The 25274-nt window shown below is 36.9% G+C and overlaps 1 protein-coding gene across 8 annotated transcripts in view; it reads left to right on the top strand.

Annotated features, from left to right (window-relative positions):
• The window catches only part of LOC128854928 (glutamyl aminopeptidase-like), a 52368-nt gene that overhangs the window by 22659 nt on the left and 4435 nt on the right, over window positions 1–25274 (top strand). For 3 of the 8 annotated variants that reach the window (XM_054089409.1, XM_054089410.1, XM_054089408.1), the window contains exons 2-3: window positions 24016–24950; window positions 25095–25242. In XM_054089409.1, coding sequence (XP_053945384.1) covers window positions 24130–24950; window positions 25095–25242 — 969 coding nt within the window. In that variant the 5' untranslated portion in view covers window positions 24016–24129. The remainder of the gene's footprint in view (window positions 1–24015; window positions 24951–25094; window positions 25243–25274) is intronic. The other 5 variants (XM_054089414.1, XM_054089411.1, XM_054089413.1 and 2 more) reach the window with 4 other exon arrangements.

Below are 25274 nucleotides of genomic sequence, written 5' to 3'. Positions count from 1 at the left end.
TTTCTACTTATATTGCAACACTTTACATATAATATTTTCGGCGAAATAAATAACACTCAAAATCAAACGAAGTCTATGGATCTCCTTGTTTTACTGCACCCTACGAGTTCTGCGACTCATCTCCAGAAACTCCAAGCCTCTTCCTCCTCAAAGGCCGGAAGGAGAAAACACCTCGGTTCAGTAAAGGGAGAGCGCATACATGAGCTGTAATCCACTGCTAAGAGAATATTGTCTAGATGAAGTATGGCGGATAGTAGAAGCCATCGATCCATTTTCGGACTTCTTCATAAGAGTGAAAATGCCGATCAGCTAGAGCATGAACCGACGATCGAAACAAATGATAGTCGGAAGCAGCAATCCCTGAATAGTGTTCCCAAGTAAGTCTTCACCGCTTTTGTAGCATGAAGCCGAGCGTTATCATGCTGGAGGATAATTTTATTTTGTCTATCATAATACTAGGGTCATATTTTCTCCAGTACTCAATTGCTCACACATTATCCTGACACAATTACGTTCTGACTACATCAGCTGATTGAACTTCTACTTATTTACCGCGGCACACTCAATATACTTAGCCCTGCCATAAGTTCTGTTACAAGTTAAGTCCATTATAGATATGAAATTAGAATACTTTTTTAATGAAGTTAGTTTTATTTAATCATGGGAAGATTAAAAAAATAAATTTTAAATTTTCAATCGAAATGATCAGCATTTGCTTTTACTAAAGCCTTCAAACGGGTAGGCTATGCAGCTATTGCAGCCCACATGGTTTCCATGGATATTGACGTTGCTGCTCGAACTGTAAGTTCTTCGGCAGGCTATGTTCTCCAATAATGACCACAAACTGTAGTCCAACGGACTCAGATATGGACTTCCACACGGGCAATCTTCCGCGGCTATGCACCCAGGAACATTGTGTTTTAGCCACTGCTGGGTGCTTTTTGCCTTATGGGCTGGAGTGGCATCTTGCTGGAAGATCTAAAGCTCTCCATTAAAGAGAATACTACTCAACTGCTGAACCACGCCTTCTAAGACATTCTCCTGGTATACTTTTGCCCCGGTTTAAACCCTTTTTTCGCAGAAATGAAGAGATGTAATATATTTTCAGGACGTTGACCGCGTACCACGGAAGAAGCTGCTTGCATCTGTGGAGTCTAATTTTCTTCAAGCGCGTTGTCAAAAGATGATCAGTTGAGCGACAGAAGACTTTCATGTGGAGATCATCAATATAATTTGCCTTGATATGGATCTGGTCGATTCATCAATTTCTCCGCACATAATTTTCAGCTTTCTAAGAATTTCCGCGAATTCTTTCTCAAACGGCTTTTATGGCCGAACTGGTTCGAACCATTCTGTCTGTCACTTCAGACGTTTGGGGAAAACAATTGATCGTGCGGTGAACAAACATCACTGCAATGAGATTTTCCTTAGCTCCCCACTCCATTGTTAACCAGCGAAATTTGCCACGAAGCTGAGTATAATTTGTGAGTAGACAAAGCGTACGAACAACAGCAAAAATAACGGAACATTTTTCTGCAAATTTGTTCTCGCCGAATGCAGTGTAAAATTTGTCACAGAATTTATGGCAAGACTAAGTACACATGTCCGGCATGTGAAGATACCCCGCGTGACACTAACCACATCTTCGTTTGTCCGCATAAGCCTATTCCCCTAACACACGGCTTCCTTTGCTCGGACTCCGTGGAAAAATTACGTTTCCTGGCCTATATTTTGATGAGATTGATAATGATTGAAGGTTTCTATGCTCTAAATCAGCAACAACAGTATCTGTTTTTAATTTAATTTGAGTATTTCGTACAATATATGTATGTATATAGTAACTTATTTGATTTTTAACTTCTTGTACGCTCTTAGTATTCTCATGTCTCATGTAAGCTCCTGAATATTCTGCGCTTCTGTGGAGAAAAAATTATTCAAAAACATTGATTCACACAAAGATAGAACCCAATCTTTAGCCGTAGAACAAAGTTGCTAAGTAATGCACAACACTGTACAATGCACATCTAAGTAATATATATTTCACACTCTTCCTCTACAATCTGCGCTACGCATAAACAAATAATACATATGACTTACCTACATCAACATCAAATACTCGTAGACGAACACGACCAACCAATCAAGCCAACAAACGGGATTTACATACATATCTACGTACATATTTATTTACAAGAAAATTTGCATTCAATTATTAAACTTACAAATGAATCAAAATGTTGCCTTGCAAGTAGATGAGAAAACAACAACAAATCTTAAGTGTAATGAAACTGTTTGCTGAGGCCGTAGAAAAGCGGTCGGTCGCACTTCGGTAACTTATCACTTTCTTTCGGAAACGTGTGCAGGTGATGGCCGGTGAGGTGATGAGGCCGGTGAGCATGATGATGGTGAACCCCAAGTGAGCTGGTCACTCGTAATGGGCACTGTGAAACTGGTTTCCCTCACATCGGTTGCAGCCTATGAGACGCTTTTGTGTTCATTTTTCATCAACAGCAACGTGCGCCGTCACCGATCAACAAACTAGCTTACTTACATACATACACATATAGGTATATATGGACATGTGTATGTATATATGTATGTTCTCACAAATGTATAGAGCTCATATTGTATGCAATTTGTGTACGCTGCGGTATTAAAAATCTGGGACATAATAATTTTAAACAAAAAATACATATCAGCTAATACATGTGTATACCCAAAAACTAGAAAATAAATTTGTAGGGAATAATATCATCTTCTAAATATGCGGGTTAAACAAAAAGTGGCACAATTTCTTTGGAAATCGTATTTAATTGTTTAATGTTTACAGTTTTTTGGAAGCTTCTTTGTAAAGCAATCTTAGTTACTAAAGAAATGAAAGCGTCGTCAATTGAGTTCAGTTCAAAACGATTTATACCCAAACACAAATGTAAAGAAGTTATGTTTTTAAGGTCGTACCAATAGGCAAGCAATTTCTCACCTTTTCTATCTTTCTCACTACATAAATATACATATGTTTTTGTTGCCTTTTAGGTGTATTTAACAGTTTCTTTAATTACTATTAACGATATGAAAAAAATACAAGGAGAAGGAATAGCTAATTTAATTGCGCTGCTAATAATAAACAGTTGGAGGAAATCCGTATGCGACGTTTATTGAGGCAAAAAATTATGGCAGCCATGCGCATGGGATATTCAATATAACATTTTATAATAAGTAATAATAAGAGGACAAAACGTTTATGGACACACACTTTTTTCTGTAAAATGAATCCCTAATTAATAATATTTAACAAAAATTTTATTGGAATTATGTTTACATACCTGCTTTCTTTGCCGGCATCCGTTTCATTTAGTTTTTATTTTGATGTTTCTCTTTACTTTCGTAATAATAATTACCGATAACATATAAAACACAGGGTTGTATGTCAAAAAGTATCGTTATTATCTAGGATTATTTTATAATCTCAGATTTTGGGAGAGAAATTTTGTATGGGAAATCGCGCTTTTTAATTACGGATTTTGAGTTAAGCGTTGCGAGATTCTGCTGACAACTGGTAGATCAAGGGCGCTCAAGGAAACTTCTAGGGCTAACAAAGTCGCAGCTCTCGAACTTTGCGGGGGTCCTTTCGGGACATTGTCAATATTGCTTCAAGGCCTTTCTGCAGCAGCTGTTTCGGGTGAGTTAGTTCAGCATCTTCTCCTCATCTGACTTGTTCACGCCAGACACATTTGAAGAATTTCATTAGTAGTATAAGACGGTTAACGCAACCGTAAATAGTTATCGTTTCGTCTCCTTCTCTATAACAATCAACCACCCATCAACCCTCACCATTATCCTTTCTCATTTTCATTTTCACTTTCTGCCTTTTACGGTCACAATGGTACCACAATATATATTTTTTATATATTCGCTTGGCCAACCATCTTACCTAACCTAATTTAACCTAGTGAGATTGTTCCACAGAAAGGTCAATCGGTAACTACTTATACACAAATTCATTGGAATGCCCAGAAAAAGGTCATTAATTTCTTCTAAACTGACATTCCGGCCAATGTGATCTGCAATTTCTACATGCCGGTTATCATGCAGCCTAAGGCAACAAAAAAGTGGTCGCTTGCTCGATATGTACAGGTTGGTACAGGTTGGTCCATATCGATGGTTTTCGAGAAAAGCGACACAACTCAAAATTCGGAGTTTTGCCGTTAAAAGCAAAAAATCAACTACAGAGTTAATATATTTTTATCTGGAAAAGCGTCATAAGCGAATCTTGAAGCAATTCTGAGCGATGGCGTTAGTGTCGTTTTCGCAGGTGATCGAATTGGCGCGTCACTTATCTAGAAAAATTACCCAACTCAGTATTTTGTATTTTTGAATTATGTCACTTTTCTCGAAAACCACCGATATGTGGTTGCCTCATCTGGCATCGGAGTAGCAGATCCGGCTAAGCCTATTTTCCTAACCCTGTTTGCAATATTTGATTCATTTCATTCTACAAGATGTAATACTGTTTTTCTGTGAAGACTTTCTGCGGAAAAGAGCTGTAACTGTCAAAATAACATTGAAAAAAAAAATCACTGCATATATTACCTAATAAAAACACTATGTATATAGGCCACCTATATTGTGCCAAACCTCTAAACATTCAATGTTAGTGATTTCCGGGCATTTTTCTCTGCGCTCATCGGTCGAATAGTAACCCAAGTGAGCACATTGCTTTCTTGGCGCTATGCTTTTATTCAGCCTTTTTCTTTAAACATAAATGCCTCAAATCTGTATACCTAACTATTAGTTTCAGTTTCCAGTTCATTTTATACTGTTAAAGGTTCAGACGGCAACGGAGCAACATGAGCGCTTATTGTGTTAATTTTTCTCGTATATTACCAACACAGTCGCAGTTTTTTTGTAAAGATACCGCTGTCATTACCCCCGTTACGTCAGCCAATCAGCTTTCAAATTCGCTGAGAGCCGGTTAACGAGGTCATCTTATGCTTATTCCAGAAAAACTGTGCTTTCGATACGGTTTTATAAGAGGGAAAGATGGGTTAAACGAGTTGGGAGAAGTGATTAGCAACTAGAGGGCTCTCTTCACAGGTATGACGTATGTTGAGTGCATCAGTGTGCGACAAGGCTGGCATTAGGAGAAATACTATGAGACTACAGATATAAACTTTAATTTTTTCCACTATGTAATTGGTGACTTTTTTTCACTGCATCTATTAATTTTTTTATATATATTTTCACTTAAAACCTGAACAATAAAAAAAATGCGAATCGAATACAAGTGCGAAACAATTACACTGTGCGACAGTGATTTTATACTTTTATGGAGACCTAGTACAACTTGTAGGTATAGTAAAACTAAGAAAAATGGTATAGGAGAAATTTCCAATACACCCCCAAAATCTCGTTTTATGGCCATAAAACCGTTTTTCAGTAGGTTGATGTGAAGAATCACTCCTAACTTCGCCAGTTTCCATCCATAGTTCGAAAGAACAAAAACAAGCCTTTTTGACAGTGTGTTGACAATTTTTCTGAAATGACAACTGACGAGACTGTAGGCGGAAGTATTTGGAATTTTTTTATTTTTTCTCTATTTTTTCAACTTTGACATCATTTTTACGATATTATCCGTTATGGAAGATTTTTTTTAGTACACTACTGTTATATATTAATTAGTAAATTTAATTTTGTACCGAATGAGCCATATTTGGCTGTAATTGAATTAAAATTAATAGAGTTGTGTGAGTTTTAAGATTTTATTTTTTTTTTTACTAATTTGGTATGTAGGTATAACTTACGCTAAATGGGAATAAGGACGTGTTTTGATGCGTTGTTATAGATACGTAATATTTATTGGAGTATATATGTATACATAAGAGTACACTGTACTGCATACAACAGAACTGGTTAGATCTTACGAAAATATCTGACATATTATAGCACTTTTTTTTTCAATGGAAATATGAAAAAGCTCCCAAGTGTACCAAAGTTCACACTGTACATTGATTAACAAAAGAAGTTTGTTATTATAATTTAACTTTATTAAAACGTCAAAGTTTTATTGTTTGTTTCATTGAAATTCAAGAGATATAAATCAAAACGTTGCCAGAAAAGACGAATTTCTCAATATTCTCCGATGATGTGGCATCATCAGCCTTATCATAAACCAGATGATTGTTATTTTTATAAAACGGACGTAAACGGTCATCATTATAAAGCTCGAAAGCACATAAAGTATGCTGATGTTGCAATTGTTAAGAACCCCGTAGTCTTGGACGATATGATTGACTCAATTGCAGGAACTGAAGGAAGTTCAAGTCATTGCTGATGATGATCAAACTGATAACAATAAACCTGATGTTGAAGAGTACTTTCCGTCTGGTTCTAAGTCTTCAGAACGACACATTGTATCATATTCAGATTTTCAGGATCTTTCTCGTGATTTACTTCTATCGGGAAGACAATTTGAAACGCTCGCTTCTCGATTTAAACAATGGAATTTAGTTGATTACGACTTCAGATGAATGATGATGATCGAATTTCTTACAGAGAAGTATTCAAAACTGATGAAGAGAATGACAAATGTACCGTACCATACTAAACTCCAAAGGGCCGTTTCCAATGCATTTTAAAGTTTGGAACCAGTTCCGTTGTGTACTGCACCGTACCATACCGTACAATGCTGCACTGCACAATACTCCAATAAATATTATGTGTTTATAATGACACTTGTTATGATTTTCATGCTTGGATGCCTACATACCAAATTAGTAAAAAAGAAAAATAAAATCTTAAAACTCACACAACTCTATTAATTTTATGTCTCTATTAAAAATTATGTCAAAGTTGAAAAAATAGAGAAAATATAAAAATAAAATTCCAAATACTTCCGCCTACAGTCTCGTCAGTTGTCATTTCAGAAAAATTGTCAACACACTGTCAAAAAGGCTTGTTTTTGTTCTTTCGAACTAAAAAAGCAAATTCGAAATCGGATGGAAATTGGCGAAGTTAGGAGTGATTCTTCACATCAACCTACTGAAAAACGGTTTTATGGCCATAAAACGAGATTTTGGGGGTGTATTGGAAATTTCTCCTATACCATTTTGTTTAGTTTTTCTATATTTAATTTAATTTTTTATATTATATTTAATTTTTTTTTTTTTTTGTCACACAGTGTTATTTTACTAGAACAATTTGAAATTGTCGGAAATTTTAGCCGCGCGAGCTCGTAAAGTTCGTTAAATTTAGAGAAGGAAAAATCATTAATCTTCCAATTTTGTGTTTGGATAACTTTTTTTACTGCATAGAAAAACGTGATTTTTGAAAATCTTTGTTTTGATTTTTACCCGCTCCATTGCTTGTCGATTTGTAGACTGCAGCAGTCTAGTTCTCTAGTGTCAAATATGATTGACGTATGACGCTATTATAAAGCTTCCAAAAGGCGATTAATTTTGCGCCACCTTGTACAATATCCGAAATGAATTGTGTCAGTTTGCTTTACCAATTAATTAAGTAATTAGTATTTGTACTGGTACTGGAATTTTGTAAGATCTCTTAAGTTGAGGTTTCTAAGAGAATACACCAGATTCACTTCAATACTGCTGTACATAATTTTTTGAGTCTTATTTGAAGGCTAGTGTTCCTATATCGTCAACCCATGTTAGAAAATATGTATTTTCTAACCCCTTTTATCGTTCAAAGTTAAGTCACGATCTACAGCGTAGCTAGCATTTGCATTTTATATGTATATGAGAAAATTTTTATAAATGCATAAAATATAATTTGCATTTTCTACGCCACATGCAGCGTAGGTATTTTAGTAGTAAAAGCCTACAGCTTATTAGATAGATAAGTAGATAGAGATAAGACACATACACACACTTACATACCCGTATATGGCATTGATGGCATACGCCGGAAAGAGTAGAATATGTTTCCTTGAGTAAATATTTATATTTTTGTTAGTAAAGTTTATTAATTCATTTAAATTAATTATTTATTGTTATTCGCCATATAAAAATTCCCACGTGATTACGCTTATGATGGCTTTTACTCAGCTGTGGCATACATAGTCAGTGGTTTGGTGCGTTACTACCATTCCGTTGGTTCCAAGTTCGATGCACAAATGGCAAGCAGTTACAAACCACTGGAGCGCATCCAAGTGCACTGGAAGTGGAGAAATGGATATGTTACGATTGCAAAAAATTGATGAAAAAACTTTACTTGGAATGGTAAAAAAAATCAGCTTTTTAAATCAGCTGATTTAGAAAGCTGATTTTTTAATTTCGTTATTCATCCTTTTTAATCTTTTTGTGGAATTCGGTGCTAGTCGTTTTTTTTTCTCTTCGAACCGAAACTCGATCTTTCGGATCTGCAACTGTACATAGTTATTACTTTTAATGGACTTTACAGCTAACATAAATTTGTATTCATAGCTTGGCATGCGCATACATACATATGTATATTAGATCGGGACGATTGAAAGGGAATTCATAGCATAATATCTATATGTACTAAAAAAATAACTGATAAATTAATGAAGTTAAAAACTAGAGAAAAATTTGTGTTGAATACAAAAGAACTGAAAGTTTTAAAGGAAAATAAAATATTGTTCGAAAACATTCTTTATCGGATGCCTTTAATGAAAATAAGTAACTAAAATGAATTTCTTTTACCAATAAATACTCGAATGTTTACTTTCCACAAAAAAAAATTAAATTGCCTTGAATATTCTAGTTATGGCGCCTCGTAGTTTATTTTAGGCTTTTGTCCAACAAGAACTTTTTGTCAATAATGACCAGATGAATCATAATTCCCACGGCGTGGTATCGTAAAATTTTATTTCATGCAAAACGCCCCAGCCTAGTGTACACCTACTTATATATATAAAATAAGTGAATGAAAATATATTGAAGTTCCAGTGGACAAGAGCTTCGCATAAAATTTTATAATAACTCAAGGAAAAGAATTAAAAGCTATGAGCTCTAATCAACTTTATGACGAATAAACCAATTTGTAAGCATTAATAAAATATTAAAAATTTACACAGTAATTTTGTGAAAGTTCAAGTGGTGCAAATATTCGTCCGCAACAGTGTTGCCAAAAAATGCATGAACTATTGAATTGGAAATTCAAATTCTAAATTTAACTTAAAAACAATACTTGGACTAAATTGGGCCGGTTATCTTTTAATCAGCTTTAGCTTTTTCTACGCTATTGAGAAGAGAAATATTTGTCCACTTTTAAATGAAAAGGTACGGTGAGAAGCCGAAAAGTTAACAGAATGGAGGTAGTGGAAAGCAGAGGTGTTTTTTTTTTCATTATTTTACTTTGAACCAATTGAACCATCAGCACCAATCTTTAGTGAAATTGGTTTAGTAATCTTTTAAATATTGCTGCATGAAAAAGTAAATCGGGCAGAAAAATTCACCTGAGAAGAAAATTGTGCTTCGTGCAGTGATTAAGTTCCTCACTAAGGAAGAAAAAATACTATAAATATAAATAATTTTGGAAGATATGTTATATCTCTACGAACACTCTTGTTCAGTAAAAAGTATTTAAAAGTGGTATAGGTTTTCAAGCGAGGAAGGATGCCAATTGAAGAGCTCAGAGAATAGAGTGGCTTCGACGGCCGCAGCCATGGTTTAAAAATTCGAATAATTTAGCTTTCAGATACACTTTTGAAAAGGAGGAAATACATAGGGGTTTGAGTATCATCTATGCTTCTTAGAACATATTCCATGGTCATCTTTGTATGTTTAAGGTTAGGATACTTCAGAAGTAACAGCGATTCGAGTGTTCCAACGAATTTTTCAATTTGTGTAGCAAAAACAATTATACATTTTTCAACCTGATCGTTACTGAAACTAAGTTTCTAAGTTCATTGTAGGCCCGAGTCAAAGTATTCACATTCTTCATTTAATAATCTCATCAACCTTATCATATCAAAACCGTACGCCACTCTTGGATTTTTGCGTTGAAATAGTTCCAATTTCTCAGATTATTATACTTTGAAACTACCATCCATAAACATCTTTCAAACTTGAATACACTATTGGCAGATCTCATCACAAATTTGCTATTGACAGGATAGAGCGTATAAAAAGTTCTTCCTGAAATATGCGCCCTTAACATATTGTCTTTGAATTGTTAGATTCAATCTCTACCCATGAATCCCGTATCTTTTTAATTAGCCTAAGTGGACTATCCTCTCTCTATCATTTGTATTTGGCAGGCTATTCTGTTCCTTATTCCAACCAGGACTTTTCGTTCATATTATCCTTTTTACAATAAGAGCTTTGGTACGAATTGTGCCATGTACGCTCCTGTAGCGCTTTCACTTCGAGAACTAAACGAGATTTCAATTCATTACGCTTGCTTTTTCTTTGTCAACGTTTTTTTTTTAATCTATTAAAGTCTAATCTATTAAGCTTATTTTACACTGCTCACAAAATGCTTCAACATAGATTATAAAATTTTGTTTACTGTTTGAATTAAATAAAACAAGAACAAAAGAAAAAAAACCTAAGACTTTTCAAAGTAGTGAATCAGTTTGAAAGATGATGATTTAATCTTTTTGAAACTCAGAGGGCAACATACCACTATACATAGTCTTTTAAAAAGAAAACAGTGAGAGTATACGGGAGTGTATGACACTACGAATATAGATGGGGGATATGAACCCGAAGTGTATTTCTTTTGCGACAGTGCGGTCATTCCCAAAATTGAGGGGCGGGCCTACAGAAAGCTGGTTTCAAAATACTTAACTATTCTTCCTAAACTTCTTCCAAACAAGCCTCTTCTGAATATAATTTATTATGAAATATCTGCCAAAAGTATTAGCCTCAAAAGAGAATACGTATATCGAAAAGAAAAAATAATTTAATAATATGGGTAAACTGGAGGTCGAAACCGACCTGATCAGATTTATCTATAAAATGCTTAGCGACAGAACTGCCTCGGCAGAATGGGGCGGCATCTCCATTTACCGGCAGGTGAGTAGGGGCACTCCGCAAGGTGGTGTTCTCTCGCCTTTCCTCTGGGTCGTTGTCGTAAATGACTTGCTGGAGGAGCTGGTGAAAGGGGGCTGCAGGGTGGTTGCCTACGCGGATGACGTCGCATTAATCGTCAGAGGAAAATTTGTGGATACCCTGTACAACCTGATGCAGGGATATCTTAACGTAGTTGTTAGATGGGCAACGGATTGCGGCCTGTCCGTGAATCCTCTTAAGACGGAGCTCGTCTTATTTACGAGGAAACATAAAATACCCAGAGCTCAACTTCCCTCACTAGGGGGCGCTCCTCTGATGCTTTCTGACAAGGTAAAGTACCTAGGTATTATCCTTGACAGAAAGCTTACATGGAAGCCCAATATTGAGGAAAGAGTGAGGAAGGCAACAATCGCCTTGTATGGATGCAAGGGCGCAATTGGTAAAAGATGGGGCCTCTCGCCTAGAGTTGTTTTCTGGCTATATAACACTATTGTAAAGCCTATCTTGTTATATGGAGTCATAGTCTGGTGGAACTCACTAGAGAAGACGACATTGGTGAAGAAGCTGGAGAGAGTTCAGAGGTCGGCACTCATTGGAATCAGTGGGGCGCTTCGAACGACTCCTACTCTGGCGCTCAACGCAATGTTAAATGTGGTACCCGTAGACATCGCAGGCAGAATTACCGCTTCGCGTACCGCAATCAGACTGAGGGGCTGGAGCTATAAGCTTAATCTCACTTATGGGCACTCAAGCATCCTCAGAAACCTCGAGTTCATCCCTATGTCAACGGATCAGTGTATACCCTCGTTTAGTCCAACCGGAACCTTCTCCACTTATATTCCGTCAAGGGAAGAGTGGACGGAGGGCTACACTTGGGGGCAGGGCCTGGTGAACTTGTTCACGGATGGATCGAAGTTGGAAGGAAAGGTTGGCGGATGAGTCTTTTGCGAGGAGCTCCCCATTAGACTCAAATTCAGGCTACCGGACCACTGCAGTGTGTTCCAGGCAGAGGTAGCCGCAATCAAGGAGGCAGCCGATTGGCTGCTCAAATGAGTATTAACGGTCAAGAAAGTAAATATTTACTCCGACAGCCAAGCGGCAATAAGGGCCTTCGGGTCTATGACGGTGCATTCGGAATTGGTCAAGGAATGCTTGACCTCGCTTTCGACTGCGTCCGAATTCTTTAACATCAGCCTCATCTGGGTTCCTGGTCACAGCGACATTGCTGGAAACTGTGAGGCATATGAGCTGGCCAGACAAGGGACATGCGAGGTGATTTCCCCGCGAAGGGAGAGAATCGGGATCCCCCTGACTACCTGCGGTCTGCTTCTGGAAAGATGGGTATCGCACCAACTCAGCGAGCGCTGGGCAAGTACACAAAAGTGTAAGGTCGCGAAATCCTTCTGGCCACGTGTAGACCGGAGGCGCTCGGGCGAGCTTCTGAGGCTGACAAAATATCAGCTCTCTAATCACGTGGGCTCTCTCACAGGACACAATGCGCGAGGAATGCATGCTGTGAGACTTGGAATCGCCTCGAGTCCTTTCTGCGCCGGATGTATGAAGGATGAGGTGGAATCATCTCAGCACCTTCACCTTAGCTGCCCTGGCGGGGCTAAGATCTAGGCATCTTGGCTCTACTTTTTTGCCACGCCTGCTGATATAGCTGGTGCTGACGTTAAAAATCTGATGAATTTCATCAGCAGCATTAAGCGGTCGACGCAAACATAGTCATCGTTCGTAATCCGCACGCTCCTAACCATCCCAGCACCATTTCTCCCCGCCCTCTCCCTGTATCCCATCGGTCTTTCTCTCCCGCCTCACCCCTCCATAATGGCATCACAAAGGACGAATCCTTCTTCGTCCAAGTGTGCCCATTCCCTGGGCAACCATATCAACCTAACCTAACCTAATATTAGATTTCATATGCCTTGCACTTAACTGAGTGAAGTTTTTACCTTCTATAGAATTATGTATGCGAACCCAGACTACATTTTGGAGAAGTTTTAGTAAGAAAACTGAAAATTACATCCATTTTCTCAATTTTGTTTTTACTTTAAAGCGATTTCAGGCAATATTTTAAATGGTGATATGGTTGCATTTTTGTATTTATTAGAGGAATTCCGGCTATTGTGGCGTAGAAGTGCACCGTAGCATAGACGGCTATCTCCAGTTCTAGAAAGTTTTTCATCACTTTAAAATTAAATAAAGTGACTTAAAGAAATGGTATTTAACCAGCCAAAGGCAAAAAACATGTGATCGTATCACAAAATGTCAACTTTGTTAGATTTTTCTCACTAAGCAAAAAAATAATTTATAATACAATATTTCAAATAACAAAAAAAATGAAAACCACAGCGCTAAGCAAAGCCTGGTTGATAGACTTGAAAAATATCTCATTGACAATTGAGAGAAGTTACGCTAAAATTGAGCAAATCCACAAATTACGATCTTGCAAGCGATTTTAAGGAATATTGTGATAGGTTTTCCCATTGAAGCATTAAAAAAACTGAAAATAAATGAAAGCACGTCGCAAGTTGGCCGTAAGAAGCCTACTATATATGTAGATAAAGTGTGATCGCCTGATAAAGGTAAACTTTTAATTTAGTAATTTTTGGCTGTTTTCGTAGGCAATAGGAGCGAGGCTCATATGGTACAAATATAGCTATTTTATATGTAACTGAGAAGTTATTGAGACTCCAGCCTAGAGTCCGGATTGGAACCCAATACAAAATAAAACATTTGAAAGGAAAAAGTGGCAAAACAAGTCCTAATTCAGCATTTGGGAGAACATTAAAAATCTCTAAATGCGTACAACATAAAAATCCTATTCCCTGACTGGAAAGGCCATAAGCAGCTACATACCTACATATATACCATAGGTTGCCAAAAGAAACGAATAAGTAAATAAGTTATGCAATGAATATTTTATGTTCTGAGAGTGATTTTTTTTTCAGTTTTACTGACCACGTTTTTGATGGTTTGTTTGGTTTTTTTGCTTGTTTTGCAAGCCATGTAATTTGACATATCTCGAGTAATTAAGTGAATTAAAAAAAAAATACCAAATCACCAATTTCGCACTTGTAAAAAAACATTTTTCTCTTGCAAATACACTTCTTGACAAACTATGCTTACATAACTACATTATTTCTCCCATTTTATCACTGTTAGCGACCCATAAAATTAAACTTACTACCCAAGCCAACCTATGCTCATTCCTAATTGACTTTCTAATTAACTTGCAGATAATAAAAAATAATAACAGTTTAAGTGGGCAAAATATGCTGCATGCATTTCCCCATACTTTCAGCTTTGACTTGAGCTCTAACTGAAGCTCTGTGAAAACTCCGACGAAAAAACCATGCAAACGTTGAAACGCAAATTGCTGTTTGTTGGTGTACTCGTATTTGGCAGCATGAAAATGCAAATACAGTGAAATCGCGATAACTCTTAATCCATGGGACCATCAAAATATTACGAGTAATCGCAATTTTCGAATTAGGAGAATTAGGAGTTATGAAAAGAGAGCAAAATTAAAAAAAATACTAGTTATTCAGACTATTTATTTTTATTACTTTATTGAAAGGATAAATTTTAATATATATAAGTACAAGGTGACGCTAATTTATTCATCCAATTTTGTTTTTGATTAACTTTTTTACTAAATACAATAAGAAAAGGTTGTTTTGAGTGCTGGAAGTCTTTATTTTGATCTTGTTTGTCCGTTTGTATATTGCAGCTGTTTAGTTCACAGGTGTGAAATATGATTGACATGAGACGTCATTTGCAAAAATAATAAATATTCTCATAGGGTCCGCCACCTTTTACATTTCACTCATTACGAGTTATAAGGCACTATCAACTGGAACTTCGAGCTATAAACAAAAAAAAAAAAAACTAAAAGCAAAAGTAACGGTTAATAATGATTTGCGATCTTTTACTACTTCGTTAATTACGAGTTATAGATCAATATGATTAATGGATATGAACTACAGAGCACTTTTGAGTTTTATCGAAATCGTGCGGCTGTGAAAAAAATACGATTTATAGAGGGGACAAAATTGCATGCAAGTAGGTTTTGTACGAGTTATCCACCGAACCGAATTATCGCGAATTTCAAATAATCGAGCTTGCGTGTTATCTGGTTACCCACTGTATATGTACTTATACAAACGTATGTATGTATACATGTGCACCTACATATCTCAATCCAGTATTTGCCAATTTAGCGGTGAATAATTGTGGCAAGTAGACAATAATGCATGGAATATTAATGAGCTTTTTGCAAAATCATTCATCCACATAAAGAGTGTACAAAAATATTGGCATACATACGCCAGTATTTATATGTACGTGCATATTTGCATAAATAAATACACAAAAATTTATTTAAACGCTATAAATTTGATGTTTTGTACTTTATTTGCTGGGGTTTCTTTGTTGCAGTCAAAAACAAAAAAAGTATATATATTTGCTGTGCGCTGAACTCTCAAAAATTTAAATGTAAATTTTTTACTAATAATTAATACTAAAAAAGGCAATAAAAAAATGCTAATTTGTTTGAGGTTAGTGGAGCGTAGAGAATATGCGTAATATTTGCGCCGAAATGATTCACTTTTATTTCACTTTAGTGAAAAATTTTATGCACACATTTATACATACACGTGTACATACATATGTAGGTCTACGAGTATTCATTCATATTAACACACACAGATATTTTTCTTTTTTGATAGGAAAAGCTTTACGTACATACTCGTACATATACGAGCGTGTGGACATTCTCAATTTTTTTGCACCTAATAAATGCCATCTACAGCAAGTAAACTAAACACATTAACTATGTACATACTTACACATATATTTGTGCGTATCTACACAGTCTTTGACCCACTTGTTACTCTGTGGGCTATAAAATGACATGTAATATATATTACAATTTTTTTTTAGTTTTAAACTTGAATTAATTTTCAGCCTAGTCACAACCGGAAAAAACTGGTGTCTGATATTTTCGTGGTCAAATTTTTGTATAACCGGCTTTCTATTTTGTGTCGGTTTCAATGGCCCAGTATAGCAATGCACTAGTCCCGAGCTGTTGCGCTTCTAATGAATTCTCAACAATGACAAGTCATCTTTTCTTCACCTTTCTATAGAAGCAACTGATGAATTTTAAACAGCGATTTTCTAGAAAATTTCAATTGCCGTCAGACGTGTCTTTCTTTCGTTAACTCCTAGCCACTGTGACATATTTTACGCGGCATTATAGCCAAGAGCGTAGGAATTCACAAACTATTTTTTAAGTATTAGTTTCGACTCTTCCGATGGACAAACAACTTTTTAGTGTTATATTATTCTACAACGAGTCGCAAAATTAATCACCCTATCGGAAAATGTGTAATGTACCTCAATCATATTTGACCCTTGTGCACTAAACACAGCTGCAGTATACAAACCGCCAAGCAATGGAGCGCGTAAAGGTCAAAATAAAAATTTCCATCACTCAAAATCCTTTTTTTTATTTAGTAAATAGGTTTTTCAAACATGGCGGCGAGGAGCTGGTAAGGTGCATGCATCAGCTTCTATGTAAAATAGGGTCGGATGGAAGCATGCCTGCCGATTGGAAGTTAAGTGTGCTCTGTAGAATCTATCTTGCCAACAAGTGCTACTTTGGACTAAGTAGGCAACTGAGCAGTAAAGTCATCTCTCGACGAACAAAACTAACACTCTACAAGACTCTCATCATGCCCGTCCTAACGTATGGCGCAGAAGCTTGGACGATGACAACATCCGATGAAGCGACGCTTGGAGTGTTCGAGAGAAAGATTCTGCGTAAGATTTTTGGACCTTTGCACGTTGGCAACGGCGAATATCGCAGGCGATGGAACGATGAGCTGTATGAGCTTTACGACGACATAGACATAGCGCAACGAATAAAGATTCAGCGGCTACGTTGGCTGGGTCATGTCGTCCGAATGGATAAAAACGCTTCGGCTCAGAAAGTATTCGATGCGGTACCAGCTGGTGGTAGTAGAGGAAGATCAGGTAGAGAAAGACTTGACTTCACTTGGTGTGTCCAATTGGCGCCGGTTAGCACGAGAAAGAAACGACTGGCGTACTTTGGTAAACTCGGCCAAATCGCGTAAGGGGTTATCGCGCCAATTAAGAAGAAGAAGAAGAAGTAAATAGGATTTTCAAAAATAAAATTGATGATTAATTTTGCTCCACCTTGTATTTATTATTAGGTTAACTAAAGCTAGATTAAATTATGTGATCAGCGATGACTTCAGATTAATTATCTTAATGATGCGGGGAGAATCCTAAATATATTGCGGGTTCAAAAATATTGCGGGAAAAGACCTATATCCAATCCAATAATGAAGTCTGCTGGATGCGGGCAGAATCCAAGTCGATAACCTCTGAAAGGTTTTGTATATAGTATATTGCGAGAAGTATTCAATTCAAAGGATCAATAAATTATCCGGCTCGTAGGAACAAAAATGTCGTGAAGTTATCCCAAAGTCTTGTAGTTTTTGAAATGATCTTGTTGTCACAAAAATCAAAATATCCTGTGTTAATTGAACTGATGATGTTTATGGCAAAAATTTAAATAATAATTTGTTTCTTTAGCTTCAAAATTACAATTTCTCTACAACCTTTATTTTCCAAAGTTTTCCCCTATATATACACATTTATTTCAAACAAAACCTACTTATTTACACAGAAAATTATAACAAATAACAGGAGTTGAAAAACATTAAAGTATTTTAAACGAATCCTAAATTGGACTCAACATATCTTCTACTTATTAGGTTAGATAAACTCAGATTATCTGAATTCATAATTTGTATTTATCCAATTCGAAAAGTACAATTACATCTGCATCCCAATGCATGAATCAAAAGTTGTATGCTTTTGAGGTCAATAGGAATTTCGGTTATAATTATTTTGTCATATTTTAAAAACGATCACAATTGACGAAGTGGCTATACGTAATATTGAAACAGAGATTAAGTAGTTAAGAGTTTCGCATATATTTTGACACTGAAGATTACTCTAAAAACCCCGGGAAATACTGTAAGATTATTTCCAAATAGAGATGCAGCTATTAAGTAACGAAACAGTTCCTAATATGGAGATGTGCTCATTTACCACACGCCCGTAACTGCCAGCTGTTTCTTTCTTTTGCAAGAAGAGCCTTTTGGTTTTATAAAAACACAAGCAAAGCAAGCATTAAAGCAGCTGTTTTCTTTCACCGGAAAAACATTAAACGTAGTGAAATTGTGGTAAAATTGGTATTAAAACTTATACTTCATTGGAAGAGGTATGGGCAGTGAATATTTAGTACGTGAAAGTGTTTTAACTGGTTTAAGGATTTCCCAAATGGCCGAGAAGGCTTTGAAGCTGATTGAAGCACTTTAACGTCCAAATTCAAATCAATTATGACTTTTTCTTTCGAATCTCATGGGATTGTATACCTTCACTGTGTTCTTAAAGGAATAAGTTGAAAACCTACCGAATTTTGGAAATCATGTATTCATTGGAAAACTGTATATCAAGGCAATGCATTGGCCCATTCCGCAATATTGGGTTTAACAAGAAGAGAGCGATACAAAGGCCAGAGAAGGCCAAATAAGGAATTAGGGATCGTATTCATGTTGTTAAGCAATACATTTTTTTTAACTCTGCTTGTATTATACTAAATGAAAAATATTTTAAGCAAACTGTCGAAGCTGACCCCATCCTTTAACTGCAATTTAATTTCTTTCGTCCAGGTGGTAAAAAGGGCTACCGTGGGTTTATTTGGGAAAAGCTGGAGATTCCTAGCATTGGAAAACCGAGAAAGGCTGGCGAAATAATCGTTGACTTTAGAACACAAACTGTCTACGGTATATATCTATGAAGTGAGACTTTCAGCTATTAGTCCATAGATGTCGCTAGGAGTATTTTTAAACCTTCCCAAATGTCTTGTTTTTTTCGTCTGTGATCTGTCAACAATATCCAGTTCATTGTTTGTTACGTTTCATACAACAATGTATTTTTGTCGCTCTTAAAAATGTCGAATTTCGTGCCTTCCAACTACGATTTGCGGACATCGTGAAACCACTTTTGAAATGCTGCTCTCCCGGTTCAAAAGAAAGTCTTTTTTGCATCGAATCGTTACGGGTGATGAAAAATGGGTGTATTTCTTCAATCCCAATCGTAAACGATCGTATGGTCCGCCCGGCCGCCACAAGCCAAAAACAACAGCCAAACCAAATCGCTTCGGCCGCAAGGCAATGCTGTGTGTTTTCTGGGATCAGCGTGGTATGATTTGGTACGAGCTATTAAAACCAGGTGAAACAGTTGACGGTGCATGCTACCAACGACAATTGGCCGATTTGAACAGCGCTATACACCGAAAACGCCCAGAATATGCCGATCGGCGTCACAAAGTAATTTTTCTTGATGACAATGCACCACCACATGCACCGCCACATCGAACAAGAGCGATCCGGGAATTGGTGGACACGTACGATTGGGAACCGCTGGTGCATGCGGCTTATTCAACAGAATTGGCGCCTTCCGATTATCCTTTGATTACATCGATGGGCAACGCACTTTCCGAGCAGCGCTTCAATTCTCACGAAGAAGCCAAAAAATGGCTCGATGATTGGTTTGCGGCCAAAGACGGTCAATTTTTTTACCGCGGCATCCACAAATTGCCTGAGAGATGAGAAAAATGTGTAGCTAGCGATGGCTATTATTTTGAAGATTAAATTTGTAACCATTTTTTGGTAATAAACGTTTGAAATTGAAAGAAAAGTCTCATTTCATAGGTCAGCCATGCCTAGTACCCTCAGCCTCACTACTCCTAGTCTACGAGCAGCAGTCTTGGTCATTAGTTTCTACTTAACCAGATGGGCTGCGATTTCAAATGAAAATACGATTTGAAATCTATAGTTTTAAACTTATAATATAATATTTATATGTATGTACGAAGTACCAATCTTCTCTATCTGTATGTTTGTAGTCACATAGACTTTAGTTCATCCATACATATAAGCACATTCATATATACATTACACTCAAATGTGTATAATTATACTGCATTTCGCATGCAATTTTCAAAGCAATTTGTTATTACTTCATCGCACTTTATTGCTCCACTTAATGCTCTGTTTTTATATGTTCAGCAAATCGAGGAACTATGATAATTTTAATTGCATTAGACACATATCTCATTGTCATTTCGCACAAAGACAAAAAGTCTTTGCGTGTCTATTGATTTCAGCAAAGAGCGCACGTTCACTGGCATAAACTGACTTCATTTGGCAATAGCAGAAATATTTAGATGCAAATAGACACGCGAATATGTACAAATGCAAATATGTGAATGTGCGCATGTGTGTATGCGCTTTGGCAAGAGTGGATTTTATTTCGTTGGGAAGAGATTAGTATTAGCATTTAAATTAAATTTTGTGAATGATTATTTCACAGTTTTACAATCACGTATACACACATACATATAAGTATGTATGTGTATGACTGCTTAAAACAGGAATTTTTAATTTCTTGACCAGTTTCAAGCCAAGTTCAAACATTTGAACATTAAAGTCTGTTCAATAGTTTCGAGTCGTTTGTACGAATTTCGTAAGAGCATGAAGATTTTATTTATCGCCAGTAAACATTTAAATATTTATGATAACATTTACATACGTACATACATGTGTACGTGTGTGCTTTTATATTCGATTTGCATTTTCTTAAACGGCGCAAAATTGCTGTTATGTTGCAATAAATTTACTCATTTCGTTCGATTACCTCAATCAAATTCCAGGTAATGAATTTTTACGAAATAAAGTGCAATGTTTTTAAGCAATTTCAGGTAGGACATTCACAAATTCAAAATAAAACAAGTTAGGAAGTTTTTATGAGTGTTCCAAAGTAAACTGGATTTTCAAATTGAATATTTTCTGTTGGTGGTATTTTCAGCCAACTTGAACACACATTATTTTGCAACCTGCAGTGCAAAATTAAAAAAAATTTTTTTTAATTTCATGACTGGATGCGAAGTTTCTGCGTACACAGTGCTATTAGTTGATTGAAAAGCAAAAATAAAAGACTCTGAATGTCTAAGTAAAATTTGTTTTCATTCGATCTAATGACCTCGAATTTCAATATACTAATTCCATGGGCGGCCGCCGTAGCCGAATGGGTTGGTGCGCGATTACTATTTGGAATTCATAGAGAGAACGTTGGTTCGAATCTCGATGAAACACCAAAATTAAGAAAAACATTTTTCTAATAGCGGTCGCCCGTCGGCAGGCAATGGCAAAGCTCCGAGTGTATTTCTGCCATGAAAAAAGCTCCTCATAAAAATATCTGCCGTTCGGAGTCGGATTGAAACTGTAGGTCCTTCCATTAGTGGAACAACATCAAGACGCACGCCACAAATAGGAGGAAGGGATCGGTCAAATACCCAAAAAAGGTGTACGCGCCAATTATATATATAATTCCATTGGTCAATACGTCCTTTACTCGACGAAAAACGCTTTCTACTAAGAAAAGTTTAAAGTTTCTGAAGATGAAGTTTTATTTCGCCAAGTATAACTCTTTCTATATTTCCGCTATAAGAGTTATGCCTATGAGTTGTTTAAAATTATCAGAAAAAATAAATTGACAACTATGAAACAAAAACGAAAGGCCCAACCATAGAGGAAACATTTTCTGATATTACGAGATAAAGAGTGATGAACTTAGAATTATGGGATTTTAAATTGAAATAAAACAACAATAATTCAATTTGATTGGGCAATTTTTTTTATTTTTGTGTAGAACCATTCATGACATTTATTTTTTAAGGATAATCATTTCAAATGTTGGCCGCAACTGCGCCGTAATTCGCCCATGCGTAAACACCAATTTGGAATGTCTCGCTGGAGGACGTCGGTTGGTATCTTGTGAATAACTTTAGTAAAGCTGGCTTCCAATGCTCAATCGAAGCCGATTCATCCACAAAGCATTTAGACTTTACATACTCCCACAAATAAAAGTCCAAAGGTGTGAAATCACACGGTAGCCAATCTACTGGTCGGCGACGAGAGATAAATTGTTCATCGGAACGACGGCGCAATAATTCCATTGTTTTACGGGCTGTATGGCAAGTAGCGCTATCTTGTTGGAACCAAATGGTTCGGACGACATGACCCAGCCAGCGTCGCCGTTGGATCTTTATTCGCTGCGTCTGTGTCGACGTAAAGCTCATACAGCCCACTCGCCGTCCCCAACATGTAAAGGTCCAAAAATTTTACGCAGAATCTTTCTCTCAAACACTCCAAGCGTCGCTTCATCGTCACCCTTCAGCGCCATACGTTACGACGGGCATGATGAGAGCCTTGTAGAGTGTTACTTTTGTTCGTCGAGAGATGACTTTACTACTCATTTGCCTACTTAGTCCAAAGCAGCACTTGTTGGCAAGAGAGATTCTACGTTGGATTTCTAGCTAACATCCAATCTGATCACCCTTTATACATATATTTTCTTCGTTCAAGAAACTTATACTCGTATTAACTTATACTCAAATTAACTATCAACCAACATATCTTTATCTTCGTCGACTTCCTCGTCACAGTGTTCAGCGTAGACATAATTTGTGGTGAAATGTTTGTCCTTCGTAACAATTTGGGGAGTTATTTTTTTTCTCATATTTAAAAAGACGTAGAACTCAAGGGTGATTGATTCTCACGTTTTGCCTTTAGCTATGATGAAAAACGAAATTGAACGAGTAACTTCCGCTGCCACGACACCAGGTACTCTACACCCGAATTCTGTCAAGGAATTATTTTTACAATGGAATTCTGTCCATCCATTTCACACGTGGAACCTACGTGTGTATGACAAGAGGAACCTCTGTAGGGTTGGAACATAGCCAATTATCATTTCTGCGGTTGGTCTTCTGGTCTTGATCAAAGTTTTTATCGTCAGAAAAAATCATAGCGTCTCAGGCATTTCAAAGTGTTTAATTTTGTTTAGGAGTTTTAATTGAATAACACGTTGTTCTCGTGTTTGCTGCGATATAAATTGTCTTCTACGCATATCGTAGGGTTTATACTGGAGATCTTCGTGGGCAACTCGACAGATCAGACCCTCAGAAACCTTAAGCTCCCTCTAATTGATTTGGAATGGTCGTCGTGAATAATTGCTTGCACTTGTGGAATAAATTCTGTAGGTCGGACAGTGTCCGAACGTTCTTCGTGTGTTTTACGTTTTGATACAGACTCTGCATCGCTGTCTGATGCTTCTAATTGACGGCAAATCTTATGAACGAATGAACGGGCGAACTTAAGAAAATAGTGTTTTCTAATGGTGCTCACACTCTCCAACGTAAACGTACGCCTGTATAAGTTGACACGATAAAACAACGTTCTACGATACTACGGAAGGGAATGGTAGTGAGAATTCATTTACATGGGACTCTCATTAGTTTCATCGTGTCAGCTGATAAGGGCGTACGTTTACGTTGGCGAGTGTGAGCACCATAAATCTGTGTGAATCGCATATACATGGACGATAACCGCTCTCTTCGTATATATTTATAATAGGTTTCCGGTGTTTGGCCGAGCTTCTCCTCCGATTTGTGGGGTGCCTCTTAATATTGTTCCGCAAATGGAGGGACCTCAAATGTTTTTTTGAGGAGCTTTTTCATGGCTGAAATACACTCGGAGGTTTGTCATTGCCTCCCGAAGGGCGACCGCTATTAGAAAAAAACTGTTTCCAATATTTTGGTATTTTATACACGGAGATTCAAACTTACGTATTCCGAATGGTAGTCACGCACCGGTCCACTCAACTACGGTGGCCGCAGAAGGGAAGTTATTGAGATTTCCAGGTTTACAATTTACTTCTATTGGTTGGCCTTCACAGTAATGGACGGATTTAATTATCCAGCTCCCCAACTTAAATTTTTTGAATAAGTAAAAATACTATTACCTTCCTTTTAACGTAAAATAAAATAATTCAATTTAACAAAATTAAAATATTATAGTGAAATCTCACAACTAAGTTTAGATCATAATGTACTAAAATTCAGTGCCAACATTTTGAAAATTAAAAAAAAATTAATTATCGAAATATTTTGCTAAAAAAGTAAAGAGAAAATATGTACCCGCAATCAAAAGTACCGCCGGTTCGACCGCGCTCCAGTTTATCAACAGACGACCATCATTACCGCGTACGAGACTGTGATTCACGGCATTGCCGCAAAAAACCGAATAACGCATTCATAACGCTTGTTGGTTTTTGCTTGGTGTTACTCGTTTTGTGCGCATTCCTACTGGGTGCGCTCATTTATGTCGGCCGAACTATTGTGAACGAGCCCGCGCTTATGAGAACTGCGGCAACAACAGCAAAATCCAGCGAATATTTGGCAAACGATCAATTGTTTTCACCAGCGGATCTATCAATTTTACGGATTAGAACAACAACAGACTTTTCTACTTCTTTGGCGACACATTCCACTAGCGATTCCAAAATGACAACGACCGCGTTAGCTATTGAACCTGCCATAGTTGCTGCCTCAAAAGTACTGCAAAAATTGAGTTTTCGTTTACCGAAGGAAATCCGGCCAAAACAGTACAATTTGCGTTTGACACCAGATTTAATCAACAAAACTTATCAGGGCAGTATTAAAATGAAGCTGGAAGTGCTTAGCCCAATATCTTACATACCGGTGCATGCGAAAAAATTAAATGTGATTACGGAAGAGGTGGTACAGTTGAGTGAGGGTGGAGCGCCTTTAGCTAAACTCACGCCAACATTGACCTTTGCACATCCGGAACTGGAGTATTGGGTTACGGAATTTAAAGATCCTTTGGAAATTGGTAACTACTCGCTGCATCTAACATTCAGCGGGTCGCTCACCGACCGTATAGTGGGCTTCTACGCATCCTCCTATTTGGATAGCAAAACAAATGAAAGAAGGTGTGGTAAAGCAAAAGCAAGCAACTGAAAATTGTATTGCATCATATGAAACTGTAACAATATATAATATTTTATTGCGCTCCTTTTTTTATAATATACTTAAGTTGAATTTTTGATTTAGTAAATGCATCTTTTTCGTTGCAGATGGATTGCCACAACTAAATTTGAACCGACTTATGCGCGCACAGCCTTCCCTTGTTTCGACGAGCCGGCACTAAAAGCCACATTTATTATTACTGTCGCGCGTCCAACTGATGGCGGCTATCATGCTCTTTCAAATATGCCTATTCAGGTAAGTTTTCCTCTTTAGCTAAGGTTGATTGT

This window comes from Anastrepha ludens, chromosome 2, assembly GCF_028408465.1.
Source record: "Anastrepha ludens isolate Willacy chromosome 2, idAnaLude1.1, whole genome shotgun sequence".
In the NCBI taxonomy this organism is placed as follows: domain Eukaryota; kingdom Metazoa; phylum Arthropoda; class Insecta; order Diptera; family Tephritidae; genus Anastrepha; species Anastrepha ludens.
The sequence above is the reverse complement of the archived record's forward strand: the minus strand, read 5'-3'. Positions and strand labels throughout refer to the sequence as shown.